Genomic DNA, 18,473 nt, shown 5'->3' on the forward strand with positions numbered 1-18,473 from the left:
GTCTCCTGCCTGTTTATTGGCTGAGAAATAGCTCCCAAACATACAGGAAACGGATGATGAGATTTTTCTCGAGTATCGCAAGATGCTCGTCCGAGTAACGAGTACCATTGAATACCCTAATGCTCGAACGAGAACGAAGCTTGGACGAGCATGCTTGCTCATCACTATGCGAAACATATCCTGAGACGTATGGCTTACACATTGTATAACTAAAGAGACAGTACTCCTGCCCGCTTATGTAAAATATCTGCTAAAGCAAATTAACAACCATTATCTATGTCTACAAATGATACTGAGCAGGAGCTTGGAAAAAGTACTACATCTAAAGCACAAGACAGAGACTAGTCCTTTTGTTACCAACAGGATTGTAACAATAGATATACAACAATAGATATAAATCATGTATTTGAATCTAAATTAATCAGCGTGTTATCATACAGTTGTATTGGGACTTATATAAAAATATAATATTGCGACTTACATTGTTTGGATCAGTCAGTGATTCCCCCTCAGATGAAGCGTCTTGACATAAATCCTTTAACTGAGGAAAATGTAAAGGCTGCACAATACTGAAATCTTGTGGCTCCGGGGCTGGGGGTAAATGAGTTTGGTAACTCTGCCCCTGGGATCCTGGAGGAACCATCCTCACCTCCATGTATTTTAAGGTCCCATCAGTGTTCAGGTACAGAGCTGGCTGATACTGGTCTGTGTAGGGTTTGGATTGGGATCCACCAAGAATACAACAACTACTGGTATAATCATAGCTGTCCTTCCTCAGACATCTCACCAATAATATCATGAAGGTGACAAGTGACACTAAGCTGATGGCCACCAGGGAGATGATTAAATACAGAGTCATATCTGATGGGGGTTTGGAATTGGTCAGGAAGTCCCCAGATTTGGGTCTTTCCACTACAACCTCATCTGCTATACTGATTAGTACAGTCACTGTGGTGGATAATGGAGGATTCCCCTGATCACTGATAGAGATGACAAGTTGTTGCTCCATGTTCTCGCTTTCCTGTAATCCTCGCACAGTCCTCACCTCTCCTGTGTGTTTAGACACTTGAAATGATGAATAATTGATGGGGTCAATGAGAGTAAAGAGCAGCCAGGCATTGTGACCAGAGTCCAGATCCACGGCCGACAGTTTGGTCACCAGATATCCGGCACTTGTAGACTTTGGGATCCTCTCTTGGACAATGAGGTCCTCAGAGTGCTCTGGATACAGCAGAGTGGGGGGATTGTCATTTCTATCCAGAATAAAGATAAAGACGGGAACAGTGGAAGATAACGGTGGAGACCCTGAGTCTTCTACCTTTATGGTGATCTGTAACACCTGGATCTGCTCATAGTCAAAGGAACGCTGAGCGTATATATTCCCATCATTAGAATGGATGTAAGCATAGGAGGATACAGAGGAGCCGTCAATCTGACTCTCAACTATGGAGTAGACCAGATCAGAATTAACCCCCTCATCTAGGTCAGTAGCAGATACTGTACATAGAAGAGTCCCTGGGTCACTGTTCTCCATAATGAAAGCATTATAAGTAGCCTGTGTGAACACTGGAGCATTATCATTAATATCTGACACCCTGAGGGTGACGCTTGTCTTACTGTATAGAGGAGGAGACCCTAAATCCGAGGCTGTTAGCTCTATAGTGTATTGGGGGGTTTCCTCTCTATCCAGGTTCCCATCTGTGACCAATACATAGCGGTTCTGATTGGATCTTACTTTAAAAGGCACATTTGGTGATAAGTCCAGCTTTATTTCTCCATTCTTTCCAGAATCCTCATCTCTCACATTAATAAATCCAACAATATCCCCAGACAATGCATTTTCTGGGATATTATTGGCTACTGATGTAAATGTAATTTCTGGGCTATTGTCATTCACATCTTCTATTTCCACTTGAATCATGCAGTTTCCCTTTAATTTTGGAAATCCTTTGTCTTCTGCCTTAATTGATAATTCATAAAAGCTTTGTTTTTCATAATCCACCGGTCCATTAATATAAATGTCCCCATTTTGCTCATTTAAAGAAAATATTCCTTTAGCAATTTTAGATGTGTGGCCATCAAAGGAAAACTGTATCTCCCCATTTGCTCCGTCATCCTGATCTGATGCATTCAGTGTTAATATCACAGTCTTCAATGGCAGATTCTCCCTAATACTGATCTTATATAGTGACTGATTGAAGACTGGAGGATTATCATTAATATCTAATACAACTATTGTTATTCTGCAGGTCCCTGATCTGGCTGGTTCTCCTCCATCTATAGCTGTGAGAATCAGGTTATGTTCTGCTTTTTCTTCTCTATCTAAAACCTTTTCTAGTATCAGCTGAGGGATGAGCGTTCCATCCTTTAGTCTTTTCACAGACAAAGAGAAATAAGGATTTGTATTCAGTGTATACTGACTGACACCATTCACACCGACATCTATATCTTCTGCAATCTCTAAAGCATACTGAGCACCAGGACCTGCAAATATTTCTGTGATCTCTATAATACGATCATTAGATGAGAATGTAGGAGAATTATCATTAATATCCAGAATCTCTATTTCTAGAGTGAAAAGCTCCACAGGATTCTCAGCCACAACCTCTATCTGCAGTAAACAGCGCGGACTAGATCCACACAGACTCTCCCTATCAATCCTCTCCCTCACAGCCAATCCTCCATTTCCCTGATTTATACTGAAATATTTCTGGTATTGTTCAGACCTCAGATGTATCCTGCGCTGAGAGAGCTCGGCACGTTTTATCCCCAGATCCTGAGCTACATTTCCTACCAATGTCCCCGGCTCAGACTCCTCAACAATAGAATAACGCAGCTGCCCAGAGACCCAGCCCCAGCTACAAAGGAGAAAGCAGCAGACTACTTGCCATTTCCAGCACTGACAAAAGCCTCTGATGTCCATATCTTATAGGATTCTCTTGGCATTTGATGTCATGTAGATCCAGTGTAATCCAAGATGCATGAGGGTGATGTATGCACAGTTCTACCCCAGAAAAAATCAGTAAATCCAAGGAGAAATAACATCCACAGGGCTCTCATCGGAGCAGCAGCTCTTCTTTGTGTGAGAGAAACGATGGGAGGGTGAATCACTGAGCCAGGGGGAGGAGAGCGCACAGCTGACATGAGCACATTCTACAGTATTACTGAAATAATGGACTGGACAAGTCTACCCTCTACTGGCCAATAGTGAGAATACATGAAAATGTCAAAAGGAAAAGAAAAATACTGGAAAAATAGATAACAATTTGTCCCAAAAGTATTGTATTAACAAGGAGTAAAAAAGAGCGAATCAGCTGCATCAAATTGTTATTTTCTGCCAACAATCTCATATGTTTTTATAAATTATGTAAACTTAAATATTAAAACTTAATATTAATTGTTATAGGTGTCAAACATTGGACCAATGACCATTTGGTTACAAATGTCTTCATGTTGTGGAGTATTTTGCAATTCTGAAGATTTTAAAAACAAGCACCCTTTTTCTGTCTATTTATAATGAAAATTTGAAGATATCTAAAGTCCTGACCCTCCCCCAATATTCCCCCCACTTCTTTGCACAGCTTTATGGTACAGTTCAATACAGTGTTTGATATTGCCCTAATAACAGATTTGTAATATTAAAGCCATAAATCTTAATCATGGTAAGTGACTATGAAATCAATTGTTTTAGTATTTTTTAGTTGCAAGCATGTTTCTAAGCAGTGATAATATCAGATCAATAGTTACAGTATACTTGGTTAAAAAAAAAAAAGAGTCTGCCTAATATGTAATAACATGTTAAAAGAAATGCATTGCCTTTTTTCCAGTTTAAAAAAATATTCAGACACATACTGTACAGTTTATGGCTACGTTCACACTGCGTATGTTTCCGTTCGTAGTGCGAACCGCGAATATACGCACATAGTTTTGAGGTTGATGCGTTCGCTTGAAAGTATACGATATACGGCCGCACAATGCACACTACGTATGAGCTTACGGGTGGATCGTATTCGGCGCCGTGAAAAATGAACAAGACCATTGTTTGAGGACGGAAATGTTGAAACTCACGGCCGTGGATTTCAGTGCGGTCCCGTACGAAGTACTTATTTTAGCCAAATTGAACTTGATTTTTCGATCCAAAAGGTTCTGTGAGTTTTATTGGGCTGGGCGAAGATTTCCAAGTAAATGACCTGTTTCAGATCGCTACGAAACAAGCTAGGGAAGCATAACTCTACTACGGGCGTATGTTCGCGATTCGTACGCATCCGGCCGCTTGTCTATTTTTCCCACGCCCGTAGTTTCAGCCGCACATGTACGGCGGCGTACGAACTGCGGACGGACTCATACGCAGTGTGAACATAGCCTATTTCTGTAATCTGTTGTCATTTTCCTAAAAAAAATATATATATATATATATATATATATATATACATACATACACACACACACACACACGTTTCTCAACATGAAGTGAGTTTTACCTAGCTGTGTCAGTTCAGTAGGATAGTGCTCTAGCTATTTTCAATTATTAATTTTGGAGCAGTGAGTGCCTTATGAAGTGTTTAGTCCATACATTTCAAACAGCATACAGACTGGGTTTAATGGACTGAACAGGGTGTGTGTAACCAATTGTGCCTGTGAAGATAATATAATTGCTAAAAATTATCTTTAGAGGATAGAAAGTATCATAGTAACATAGTAAGTAAGGTTGAAAGAAGACAAGAGTCCATCAGGTTCAACTTAGGGAAACCCTACTGTGTTAATCCAGGGGAAGGCAAAAACCCCCACGAGGCAGACAACAACCGCCCCACCACAGGGAGAAAACTCCCCCCAAGTCCAATGACAACCAGAATAATCCCTGGATCAACGTATCACAGGAAATCTAATGCCCATAACTTGTAATATTATATTTTTCAAGAAAAGCATCCAGGCCTCCCTTGAACTTATTTAATGAATCGGCCATGACAACATCATGTGGCAGAGAGTTCCATAGTCTCACTGCTCGTACAGTAAAGAACCCCAGTCGATGCTGATGGTGAAATCTTCTTTCCTCTAGATGTAGAGGATCTTATGTATGTGAATGGCCCCCTTCCCCGTGTTTCCCCCCCACCCACGCTAGACCCAGAAGTGTGATGCATTATACTCACCGCATCTTGTGTCAACCCCCGTCCGCCATCTTGAGACAATGACGTAGTCTTCGGGAGGCCGGCCGAACCGCTCCATCCGTCCCTCATGCCGGCCCCCCTCTGGCGCGTCATAACTGTGCTCAGCCGCGATTGGCTGAGCACAGTTATGCTCAGCCAGTCGCAGCTGAGCTGCTGATGACGCGGCACAGGGGGGTTGGCATGAGGGACGGATGGAGCGGTTGGGCCGGCCTTCCGAAGACTACGTCATTGTCTCAAGATGGCGGACGGGGGTTGACACAAGATGCGGTGAGTATAATGCATCACACTTCTGGGTCTAGCGTGGGTGGGGGGGAAACACGGGGAAGGGGGCCATTCACATACATAACATACATTACAAAGTTGTATAACTTTGTAATGTGTGTTATTTTGTGAATAATTGTTTAGCGCCGCACTACCCCTTTAATGCCCCCTTGTCAGACAATTATTACATTACAGTAAAAACGACAAGATTTCAAGTGTGATAGCGATAGTGTGATAATAGATAAGATGAATGCAGTGGATCATTTTCTAATTTAACTTCACCTTTAAAGGGATTCTGTCCCCTATAACTCACATTTCAAACTGCTGACAGCTGTTAGGACTAGGAGACACATGGTACCTCTTATATATCCAGCTGTGGTTCCAGGATATCCAAGCAATGCTTTTATTCTCTGGCTTTTAAGAGCTCCTGAATATCTGCAAGCTGGAATGTTTCCTCTATCCTCTCTCCATGCTTAAAGGGGTTATCCAGTGCTACAAAAACATGGCCACTTTCTTTCAGAGACAACAAGACTCTTGTCTCCAATTCAGGTGCGGTTTGCAATTAAGCTTTATTCACTTCAATGGAACTGAGCAGCAAAACCCCACCCAAGCTGGAGACAAGAGTGGGGCTGTCTCTGGAAGAGAGTGGCCATGTTTTTGTAGCGCTGGATAACCCCTTTAATTGACCCAAGCAAAGTCAGGTATGGGAGGGAAAAGAAAGGAATTGTTACAGCTTGCTGCTCTTCAGTTGCTCGGGAAAGCCTTTCTGACTCTTTGTTCTATAGAATAAAAGCACTTACTGGAAGCATGTATGAAAGGTGCCATGTGCCTCCTTCACCTACTAGCTATCTCACAGTATGAGCAGTTTGAAAAATGACTTGCAGCTTACAGATTCCCTTTAAATACTATTACGGTCATTTCTTCATTTTTAATCAACATATATTAGGTATTAAGGTTAGTAAGTATGGCGCTATACAAAAGATAGAAATTTTGTGAAGGCTCATCAGACAAAAAAATGGAGCTTTGTAGAAATACTGTACAATTTGTACAATCCATATCTTGTACCTGATGCTCTTCATCACTTTGCATATGTTATCCATTTAGGGTTTTGGGCTGAATGAATATCTATAATAACATTCATTCCTGATCAAAGTAAAAGACTCTATCATTTATTGGCAAAACATTATCCTGTGTATATGAGATGTGCTGCCAAAAAGGGCAAGGGCTGCACAGACATCACTAACATGTAATAACGTCGGTAAGCAAGCGCAAGTCTAGCAGAGGCATCGGGCCCTGTAATATGGCTCTTAGTATAAAGATTAACAAAACACATATTAGAACTGAAAACAACCCATTATTCATGAAGAAGGCAAACACAGCCATAAGAAGGCAAATCGATCTATCTTTGTATCATAATTTTTTAAGCGAATGAGAATCCACTAATATAACCATAAACTAAATGTCTTTTTAAGGTACTAAAAGTACCTTAAAAGATTCCAGTAAATGTAATGTCCAGGAAATGACCAGAATAACATAGTATATATTAGACCAGATGAAAATAAGAATAATAGGTGAAGAATATTCATATATAGTAAAACTCATATTTAGCAAAATGGACACATGACCTACATTTTTAATTTTTTTTTTAATATAATTGTAATTATGCTCTTTTACTGCTGTGATAACTTACATTGTTTGGATCAGTCAGTGATTCCCCCTCAGATGAGGCGTCTTGACATAAATCCTTTAACTGAGGGAAATGTAAAGGCTGCACAATACTGAAATCTTGTGGCTCCGGGGCTGGGGGTAAATGAGTTTGGTAACTCTGCCCCTGGGATCCTGGAGGAACCATCCTCACCTCCATGTATTTTAAGGTCCCGTCAGTGTTCAGGTACAGAGCTGGCTGATACTGGTCTGTGTAGGGTTTGGATTGGGATCCACCAAGAATACAACAACTACTGGTGTAATCATAGCTGTCCTTCCTCAGACATCTCACCAACAATATCATGAAGGTGACAAGTGACACTAAGCTGATGGCCACCAGGGAAATAATTAAATACAGAGTCATATCTGATGGGGGTTTGGAATTGGTCAGGAAGTCCCCAGATTTGGGTCTTTCCACTACAACCTCATCCAATATACTGACCAGTACAGTCACTGTGGTGGATAATGGAGGATTCCCCTGATCACTGATAGAGATGACAAGTTGTTGCTCCATGTTCTCGCTTTCCTGTAATCCTCGCACAGTCCTCACCTCTCCTGTGTGTTTAGACACTTGAAATGATGAATAATTGATGGGGTCAATGAGAGTAAAGAGCAGCCAGGCATTGTGACCAGAGTCCAGATCCACGGCCGACAGTTTGGTCACCAGATATCCGGCACTTGTAGACTTTGGGATCCTCTCTTGGACAATGAGGTCCTCAGAGTGCTCTGGATACAGCAGAGTGGGGGGATTGTCATTTCTATCCAGAATGAAGATAAAGACGGGAACAGTGGAAGATAACTGCGGAGACCCTGAGTCTTCTACCTTTATGGTGATCTGTAATACCTGGATCTGCTCATAGTCAAAGGAACGCTGAGCGTATATATTCCCATCATTAGAATGGATGTAAACAAAGGAGGATACAGAGGAGCCATCAATCTGACTCTCCACTATGGAGTAGACCAGATCAGAATTAACCCCCTCATCTAGGTCAGTAGCAGATACTGTACATAGAAGAGTCCCCGGGTCACTGTTCTCCATAATGAAAGCATTATAATTAGCCTGTGTGAACACTGGAGCATTATCATTAATATCTGACACCCTGAGGGTGACGCTTGTCTTACTGTATAGAGGAGGAGACCCTAAATCCGAGGCTGTCAGCTCTATAGTGTATTGGGGGGTTTCCTCTCTATCCAGATTCCCATCTACAACTAGAGAATAACGATTTCTGATCTGTTTAATTCTAAAAGGCACATGTGGTGATAAGTCTAGTTTCATTTCTCCATTTTTCCCAGAATCCTCATCTCTCACATTAATGAATCCAATAACTTCACCAGACGGTGCATTTTCTGAAATATCTTTAGCTACTAAGGTAAATGTAATTTCAGGGCGAATATCATTCACATCTTCTATATCCACATGAACTACACATTTTCCCTTTAGTTTGGGAAATCCTTTGTCTGTTGCTTTAATTGATAATTCATAAAAATTGTGATTTTCATAATCCACCAGTCCATTAATATAAATTTCCCCATTTTGTTCATTTAGAGAAAAAATTTCCCTAGCAGATTTATATGTGTGATCATCAAAGGAAAACTGAATTTCCCCATTTGCTCCGTCATCCTGATCTGATGCATTCAGTGTTAATATCACAGTCTTCAATGGCAGATTCTCCCTAATACTGATCTTATATAGTGACTGATTGAAGACTGGAGGATTATCATTAATATCTAATACAACTATTGTTATTCTGCAGCTCCCTGATCTGGCCGGTTCTCCTCCATCTATAGCTGTGAGAATCAGGTTATGTTCTGCTTTTTCTTCTCTATCTAAAACCTTTTCTAGTATCAGCTGAGGGATGAGCGTTCCATCTTTATGCGTCTTCACAGACAAAGAGAAATAAGGATTTGTATTCAGTGTATACTGACTGACACCATTCACACTAACATCTAAATCCTCTGCAATCTCTAAGGCAAACTCAGTACCAGGATTTTCTAATAATTCTGTGATCTCTATAATACGATCATTAGAAGAGAATGTGGGAGAATTATCATTAATATCCAGAATCTCTATTTCTAGAGTGAAAAGCTCCACAGGATTCTCAGCCACAACCTCTATCTGCAGTAAACAGCGGGGACTAGATCCACACAGACTCTCCCTATCAATCCTCTCCCTCACAGCCAACCCTCCATTTCCCTGATTTATACTGAAATATTTCTGGTATTGTTCAGACCTCAGATGTATCCTGCGCTGAGAGAGCTCGGTACGTTTTATCCCCAGATCCTGAGCTACATTTCCTACCAATGTCCCCGGCTCAGACTCCTCAACAATAGAATAACGCAGCTGCCCAGAGACCCAGCCCCAGCTACAAAGGAGAAAGCAGCAGACTACTTGCCATTTCCAGCACTGACAAAAGCCTCTGATGTCCATATCTTATAGGATTCTCTTGGTATTTGATGTCATGTAGATCCAGTGTTATCCAAGATGCATGAGGGTGATGTATTCACAGTTCTACCCCAGAAAAAATCAGTAAATCCAAGGAGAAATAACATCCACAGGGCTCTCATCGGAGCAGCAGCTCTTCTTTGTGTGAGAGAAACGATGGGAGGGTGAATCACTGAGCCAGGGGGAGGAGAGCGCACAGCTGACATGAGCACATTCTACAGTATTACTGAGATGAAAGACTGGACAAGTCTACCCTCTACTGGCCAATAGTGAGAATGCAGCAAATGACTACAAAGGGAAACATATTGTGAATAGACTTGAATTATAATTTACTCCAGCACTGATACAAGTAATGCTTCAATTCGGGTCTGCATTAAAACTATAAATACAAGTGAAGCTTTAATAAAAATAAAAAACACCATAGATTTTCCTATAAATCTGACTGTAAACTCATTCTGTAATATATTTTATATAGAGTAACATTTAAACATTAAGATATATTTTTGTAGTATTTATGATGCTTTTAATATGTAATGTGTCTAACTATTTAGATATCTACAATACCTATCAATATGAATATAAAATCTAATATTGACGTCAGCCGTACAGCTCTTGGGATCCCGACGCAATAAAATCTTAACATAGTTTCAGAAAGTCAAACTGGTCATTCTCAAGAATATCATAGCTCTCTCTATACTTTATTTTCTTTCATTGTAGCAATCATCATATCTGACTGCGACATTGACAATATAGTAATACCAGTTGTTAAAAACCTTTTTTTAACACTGAACTATTCTGATCATTATCAGGTACTTCTTTTTCCAATGCTACCTATTAGATACTAAGACACCTAGAAGAGAGTAGCTGCTATTCCAAATTAATACATTGGGATGTGTGATTCATCATAGTGTAATATATCCATACAGTCTCCATTTAGATGGGCCAGTGTTTAAACATTATGTAACATACTCCAAAACATACAGTACTACTAAGTTAATATTAAATTCAGTATGTGAGTCCTGTTGTAGGCAGGGAATTATATAAGTAATTACAATATCTGCGCAGTGTGTGGAAGAGTTTGGTATAATAATAATAATAATAATAATAATACAGATTATTATTATTATTATTATTATTATTTAGTTCTACTAGTAGTAGCAGTATATTCTTATTAATATTTCAGATGATGATGATGATGATTATTGTTTAGTACTACTAGTGGTAGTATATATTCTTATTAATAATACAGATTAATATTATTATTATTATTATTATTATTATTATTATTTATTAGTAATACTACTACTAGTAGTATATATTCTTATTAATATTATAGATGGTGATGTGATAGGTGTGATGTAATAGGTGATAGGGTAGAACTATGCTATATACAGTTTATATACCCCACATCTCTTTCTGAGGCCTAATCAATAATGTTATCCCAATAATCAAATGTTAACACATACCCATATCACATTGCAATGGTTCTATTACATTGTACAGACGCCTACAATAAACCTAAAGGCTTGGCAATAATTAAGTACAGTCTAAAAAGAAAAAAAGAATGCCATAGACAAAGGTCACATATTGTTTTCGCTGAACACCAATACTCAACCAAAAGTATAATAATCTATAATTATATAACGTGCTATATAACGTTCTCATATGTAACACTTCCCTCCACCTTTAAACAAAATACCGTCAAAATAAATCCAGTACCTCCATGATGCAATAGAAAATTACCCACAAGAGAAATGGTGGCCCAGATTTACTACAACCATATAATTCTTTGACAGCGTCAATTTACACTGGAAATCTAAGATTGTGTCAGATTAATCACAGTGATATGCGCTTCTTGAGACATCTGGCAAATCTTTAGACTTCCGAATCTAAGTTTAGACTTACAATTAGTTTGCTTAAACTTTGCTAGAATCTTATGTATCGGGACAGGGAAAGAGAACAGCTTAACAGCAAAGGGTTTCTTAATGAAGGATATAAACTTGCTTGTAATTTTGTATAACCTTGTACATAAAATCAAAGGAAATATATTACATTGACCATAAGGACTATTCTCAAGATTCTTACAGCAAAAAAATGTTACTGGTTTTAGAGAAACAATATATTTATATCTTATGTAAGAAAATATGTTGTCTACGCTGCTTCCAGGTCCAGAACCAAACTTTTACAAAGCATCCCACTTTTACATCATGGCACACAGACAGGACATCTCCAAGCATGCATTGTAGCTCAGAACCAATTGCCAGGTACCTGCCCCTCTCTTGAAGTATCTACCCACCACTTGCTCTGTCTGTTTCTGCTTTTCACATTACACAAAACACAGTAATCACTGAAGTCAAGAAGATCAGTGAAAAAATTCCAATGAAGTACTCAATCAACAGTCTCAACTGATGCCCCCCAAATTGAAATATGCAAAAAAGGAGTCCATGGAGCCTCGGTTGCGAGTCTCAAAACACGGGAATAGACAGACATCCCTAGCCTGTTGCCACGGGGTGCCTCAATGATGGGGAGAGCACCACACCACCCTGATAGGTAGCCCCTTAAGTCCGACTCGGTTGCGAGTATTGGAACATAAATAGGGAAACAACAGGGTGACCCCTTTTTGTCAAAGTCTAACTCTAAGTGTGAGTATTCCGACATGACAAGGGCTTTCCAAGGCAGGTATCCATCCACAGACTGCCGTTTTGGGGGATTTGCCTGATCTCCTTGAGTTTAGTGATTTCTGTGTTTTGTTGGTTGATTTGTCATTGCCCCAACTAGCCAGAATCCTGCTTCCACACTGATGAGGGGCAAATACCCCGTGGGACTTAAGAGGCCACCTATCAGGGTGGTGCGGTGCTCTCCCCATCATTAATCTATCTATCTATCTATCTGTCTATTCATCTACATCAGGGATGAGAAACCTTAGGCCCTCCAGTTGTTGCAAAACTACAATTCCAATCATGCCTGGACAGCCAAGGCTTTAGCTTCGGCTGTCCAGGCATGATGGAAATTATAGTTTTGCAACAGCTGGAGGGTCAAAGGTTCCCCAATCCTGATTTACATAGTTGCATAGTTAATAAGCTTGAAAAAAGAAAAGGGTCCATCGAGTTTAACCTACTGTATAACTCTACTGTACTGTGCCAGAGGAAGGCAAAAACCATCATTCGGCAGATAAGGCAGGGATACATTATAGAAAGATAAAGAAACGAAACAGTGTTTCCTTTACCCTATACTGCTCAGGAGAGGCTGTTGTTTCCCTGCCCTTGACTAGGTGATCACTGTTTCATGTCAGTGGTGGGCAGGTTTAGGGCCCTATTCCACCAGACGATTATCGTTCGCATAATCGTTAGCGATTAAGGATCTCAAACGACCGATATTGCGAAAGACCTAAAAAGTTCACTCATTTCCATGGAACGATAATCGTTACTTATGATCGTATTTGCGATAGTTTTTTCTTCGCTATTTCTTCGATATTGCGTTAGTATCTACTGCGAAGGACCGAACGAAGTCTTATTCAATGCGAACGATTTGCAAACGTTTTGCAAAGGAGCAACGATAAAAATAGGTCCAGGTCTTATAAAGCGATCAACGATTTCTCGTTCGGTCGATAATCGTTCGGCTGAAATGCAGTTAATGATTATCGTTTAGATTCGAACGATTTAACGATAATCTGAACGAAAATGGAAGAGGGCCCTTACAGATGGTGCTTGCCTGGTAACAGAAGAGACAAAGATCATGTGACCTATGTCTTGGAATGGAGAGGGAAAACAGTCGGGATGTGCTGCAGACAAAAGGACCCATTCATGTAATAGAAACCTATCACAAAAAAGGTTACATTATGGATTTGGACAGAATTGGGTTCAATATTTCTTAAATTGAGTCATACTGCTGAGCTCCTATATAAAAGTGAGCATATTAGAGTAAGTCATTGAAAAGACCCAGATTCACTAAAATATCTGATCCATAGATAATATGTACCAGCTGTACCAGATAATATAACAACATCACAAATTTATGGTAACAGCAATATGTATAAATATATATCATTTCACTTTCAAGTTAGAATGTTATCATAATAAAATATACTAACAATGTAATAAAATACTTACATTGTTGGGATCAGTCAGTGATTCCCCCTCAGATGAGGCGTCTTGACATAAATCCTTTAACTGAGGGAAATGTAAAGGCTGCACAATACTGAAATCTTGTGGCTCCGGGGCTGGGGGTAAATGAGTTTGGTAACTCTGCCCCTGGGATCCTGGAGGAACCATCCTCACCTCCATGTATTTTAAGGTCCCATCAGTGTTCAGGTACAGAGCTGGCTGATACTGGTCTGTGTAGGCTTTGGATTGGGATCCACCAAGAATACAACAACTACTGGTGTAATCATAGCTGTCCTTCCTCAGACATCTCACCAATAATATCATGAAGGTGACAAGTGACACTAAGCTGATGGCCACCAGGGAAATGATTAAATACAGAGTCATATCTGATGGGGGTTTGGAATTGGTCAGGAAGTCCCCAGATTTGGGTCTTTCCACTACAACCTCATCTGCTATACTGACCAGTACAGTCACTGTGGTGGATAATGGAGGATTCCCCTGATCACTGATAGAGATGACAAGTTGTTGCTCCATGTTCTCGCTTTCCTGTAATCCTCGCACAGTCCTCACCTCTCCTGTGTGTTTAGACACTTGAAATGATGAATAATTGATGGGGTCAATGAGAGTAAAGAGCAGCCAGGCATTGTGACCAGAGTCCAGATCCACGGCCGACAGTTTGGTAACCAGATATCCGGCACTTGTAGACTTTGGGATCCTCTCTTGGACAATGAGGTCCTCAGAGTGCTCTGGATACAGCAGAGTGGGGGGATTGTCATTTCTATCCAGAATGAAGATAAAGACGGGAACAGTGGAAGATAACTGCGGAGACCCTGAGTCTTCTACCTTTATGGTGATCTGTAACACCTGGATCTGCTCATAGTCAAAGGAACGCTGAGCGTATATATTCCCATCATTAGAATGGATGTAAACAAAGGAGGATACAGAGGAGCCGTCAATCTGACTCTCAACTATGGAGTAGACCAGATCAGAATTAACCCCCTCATCTAGGTCAGTAGCAGATACTGTACATAAAAGAGTCCCCGGGTCACTGTTCTCCATAATGAAAGCATTATAAGTAGCCTGTGTGAACACTGGAGCATTATCATTAATATCTGACACCCTGAGGGTGACGCTTGTTTTACTGTATAGAGGAGGAGACCCTAAATCCGAGGCTGTCAGCTCTATAGTGTATTGGAGGGTTTCCTCTCTATCCAGATTCCCATCTGTGACCAATGCATAGCGGTTTTTCATCTGTTTGATTTTAAAAGGTACATTCGGTGGTAAGTCCAGTTTGATGTCTCCATTTTTCCCAGAATCCTCATCTCTCACATTAATAAATCCAACAATATCCCCAGATGGTGAATTCTCTAAAATATCACTAGCTACTAAGCTAAATGTAATTTGGGGAAGATTGTCATTCACATCATCTATTTCTACTTGAACTATACAATTTCCTTCTAATTTTGGAAATCCTTTGTCTTCTGCCTTAATAGATAATTCATAAAAGCTTTGTTCTTCAAAATCTATCAGTCCATTTATAGAAATAACTCCACTTTTTTCATCTAAAGCAAAGACTTTTCTTGCAGATTTAGAGGTATGATCATCAAAGGAATATTCTATATTCCCATTTGCTCCGTCATCCTGATCTGATGCATTCAGTGTTAATATCACAGTCTTCAATGGCAGATTCTCCCTAATACTGATCTTATATAGTGACTGATTGAAGACTGGAGGATTATCATTAATATCTAATACAACTATTGTTATCCTGCAGGTCCCTGATCTGGCTGGTTCTCCTCCATCTATAGCTGTGAGAATCAGGTTATGTTCTGCTTTTTCTTCTCTATCTAAAACCTTTTCTAGTATCAGCTGAGGGATGAGCGTTCCATCCTTACGATTCTTTACAGACAAAGAGAAATAAGGATTTGTATTCAGTGTATACTGACTGACACCATTCACACCGACATCTAAATCCTCTGCAATCTCTAAGGCAAATCGTGTACCTGGAATTGCTACTAATTCTGTGATCTCTATAATACGATGATTAGATGAGAATGTGGGAGAATTATCATTAATATCCAGAATCTCTATTTCTAGAGTGAAAAGCTCCACAGGATTCTCAGCCACAACCTCTATCTGCAGTAAACAGCGGGGACTAGATCCACACAGACTCTCCCTATCAATCCTCTCCCTCACAGCCAACCCTCCATTTCCCTGATTTATACTGAAATATTTCTGGTATTGTTCAGACCTCAGATGTATCCTGCGCTGAGAGAGCTCGGCACGTTTTATCCCCAGATCCTGAGCTACATTTCCTACCAATGTCCCCGGCTCAGACTCCTCAACAATAGAATAACGCAGCTGCCCAGAGACCCAGCCCCAGCTACAAAGGAGAAAGCAGCAGACTACTTGGCATTTCCAGCACTGACAAAAGCCTCTGATGTCCATATCTTATAGGATTCTCTTGGTATTTGATGTCATGTAGATCCAGTGTAATCCAAGATGCATGAGGGTGATGTATGCACAGTTCTACCCCAGAAAAAATCAGTAAATCCAAGGAGAAATAACATCCACAGGGCTCTCATCGGAGCAGCAGCTCTTCTTTGTGTGAGAGAAACGATGGGAGGGTGAATCACTGAGCCAGGGGGAGGAGAGCGCACAGCTGACATGAGCACATTCTACAGTATTACTGAGATAAAGGACTGGACAAGTCTACCCTCTACTGGCCAATAGTGAGAATGCAGAAAATAAATGTAACAGAAAGAGAAAAATTGCACTGATATTAACATATGCTATAGGCATATTACACAAATATATATATATATAACTGTGTAATATGCCTATAGCATATGTTAATATCAGTGCATTTTTTCTCTTTCTGTTAAATTTATTTATATATATATATATATATATATATATATATATATATATATATATAAATATTAGCAATCACTAGTGAAGATTGTAGAAATAGCAATATACAGTGATTTACATTAAGTTGTCAATGATTGGATTAATATCCATGTTTTAGTGGATATTTATTTATGTTGTTAGTTATTTTCACATTCTTACTTCACCGAGCGTTGTCTATACAGTATATTAAACATCTGAAAATCAGAATAACAAACCTAAAACTGAACTTTTAATCTCATTGTAATAAATACATGTATTTATCATACTAGTTTTTAATTTATAATGAATAGGTGGAAAGAAAGTCTCAACAAACGTTTAATATATATATATATATATATATATATATATATATATATATATATATATTTGTATAATTCTGCTAAACTTGTCATGAAGAGTACAGCTACGTAGTATAAAGACAATAACACCAAATCATGATAAAGGAAAATACAAGGGATTGTTTCCTACTAAAATGTAGACAGGATACTGCAGGCCTTGAACAGCTGATCGGTGTGGGTGCTGGATGTTGGCAACTGTAATCATTAGTGACTAGGGATGGTCCGAACCTGCCGAGGTTCGCGATTGTATGAACCCGAACGCTCGGCAGCAGATTTCCGCTGTCTGCCCGCTCCGTGGAGCAGGCGGATACAGCGAGAGGAACGCCTGGAAAACTGGGATACAGCCTATGGCTATGGCTGTATCCCAGTTTTCCAGGCGGTCCTCCTGCAGGATCCGCCCACTCCACGGAGCGGGCAGACAGCGGGAATCATTGCCGAGGGTTCGGGTTCGTACGAACCCGAACTCGGTTCGGACCATCCCTATTAGTGACCTGTGAATTGCTCATGACTCTATTTTGGTCGGATAACCACTTTAAGAACATGACATCTTTCTTATTTTTAATTATGTTTCTATCTTGGCAATTAATGATGAGCATGACCTCTGAAATTACAGTAATTTCAAGAGGTTTTGCTTGAATTTTGGTTAAACTGGCAGTCCAGGTGTATCCTTATATTAAGCCAGGTGAAGATCTCCAGACATAGGGAAGCATTCAAGTGGTGATACTTTAATGTCCCAACAATAAGAATGGTATTATGTAATAAAGATGTAAACTCCTGTTAGATATAAGAGCACAGGTGTAATTTTATCAAGCTGTCTTAGGCTACAGTATGTTCACACAACATTCTCTTTCAGTAAAGAACGGACAGATTGCAATGAAATCAGCATCCACTCTTTACTTCAGGCATTTACTGTATTGCATTGAAGTCAAAGTGTTCACACATCCTTACTTTAACGCCCATTCTTTAGGACGGGCGTTGAATTAATGTACATGCCTATTATTTCAGGACGCTGTTCAATGAAGAGTGTCTGGAAATGATAACTGTTTACATAACGTCCGGCGGCGGCTGCACTTTCCATTGAAGTGAATGATTAAATGATTTCTGGGCACACACGACTGTGCCCGCAAGTCAATTGTAAAAAAAGAACGTTCCTGCGGCTGATAGAGATGTATTGGCTGCAGGGCCGTACTGAATGCAGACGGCAGTTTAACAGCGTCCGTTGCTATGAAAGGGACGCTGTTAAACGAAGTGTGAACAAAGCTTTAAAGTGCCTCTAAACAGCACTACCAACCTGCGACTGCCATGAGTGTGCCTGGATTGCAGGGGGCTGCTGGGCCTTGACATTTAAAGTGGTAAGTACAGCGCTTGTAAATCATTCCTGAGTGTGGGAGGCATTTGGACAATCAAGGGTCACACATGGCAACCTCAGGTCTGTACCATTGCGTGTAAGAGAGCCCTTGCCCTTACAGTAGGATTTTCGTTGTTGCCCATAGCAACCAATGACAGCTAAGCTTTCATTTTAGCAGAACAATATGAGAAATGAAAG

At 40.0% G+C, this 18,473-nt stretch overlaps 1 protein-coding gene across 5 annotated transcripts in view; it reads right to left on the reverse strand.

Annotated features, from left to right (window-relative positions):
- The window catches only part of LOC138791484 (protocadherin gamma-C5-like), a 196,689-nt gene that overhangs the window by 138,138 nt on the left and 40,078 nt on the right, over positions 1 to 18,473 (reverse strand). For 2 of the 5 annotated variants that reach the window (XM_069969222.1, XM_069969211.1), the window contains exon 1: positions 7,117 to 9,705. The exons of 1 other annotated variant lie outside the window; for it this stretch is intronic. In XM_069969222.1, the coding sequence (XP_069825323.1) occupies positions 7,117 to 9,558 (2,442 nt within the window). In that variant the 5' untranslated portion in view covers positions 9,559 to 9,705. Of the gene's footprint in view, positions 1 to 481; positions 3,062 to 7,116; positions 9,706 to 18,473 lie in introns of those variants that run through there. 2 more of the 5 variants (XM_069969223.1, XM_069969210.1) reach the window with 1 other exon arrangement.

This window comes from Dendropsophus ebraccatus, chromosome 1, assembly GCF_027789765.1.
Source record: "Dendropsophus ebraccatus isolate aDenEbr1 chromosome 1, aDenEbr1.pat, whole genome shotgun sequence".
Classification (NCBI taxonomy): domain Eukaryota; kingdom Metazoa; phylum Chordata; class Amphibia; order Anura; family Hylidae; genus Dendropsophus; species Dendropsophus ebraccatus.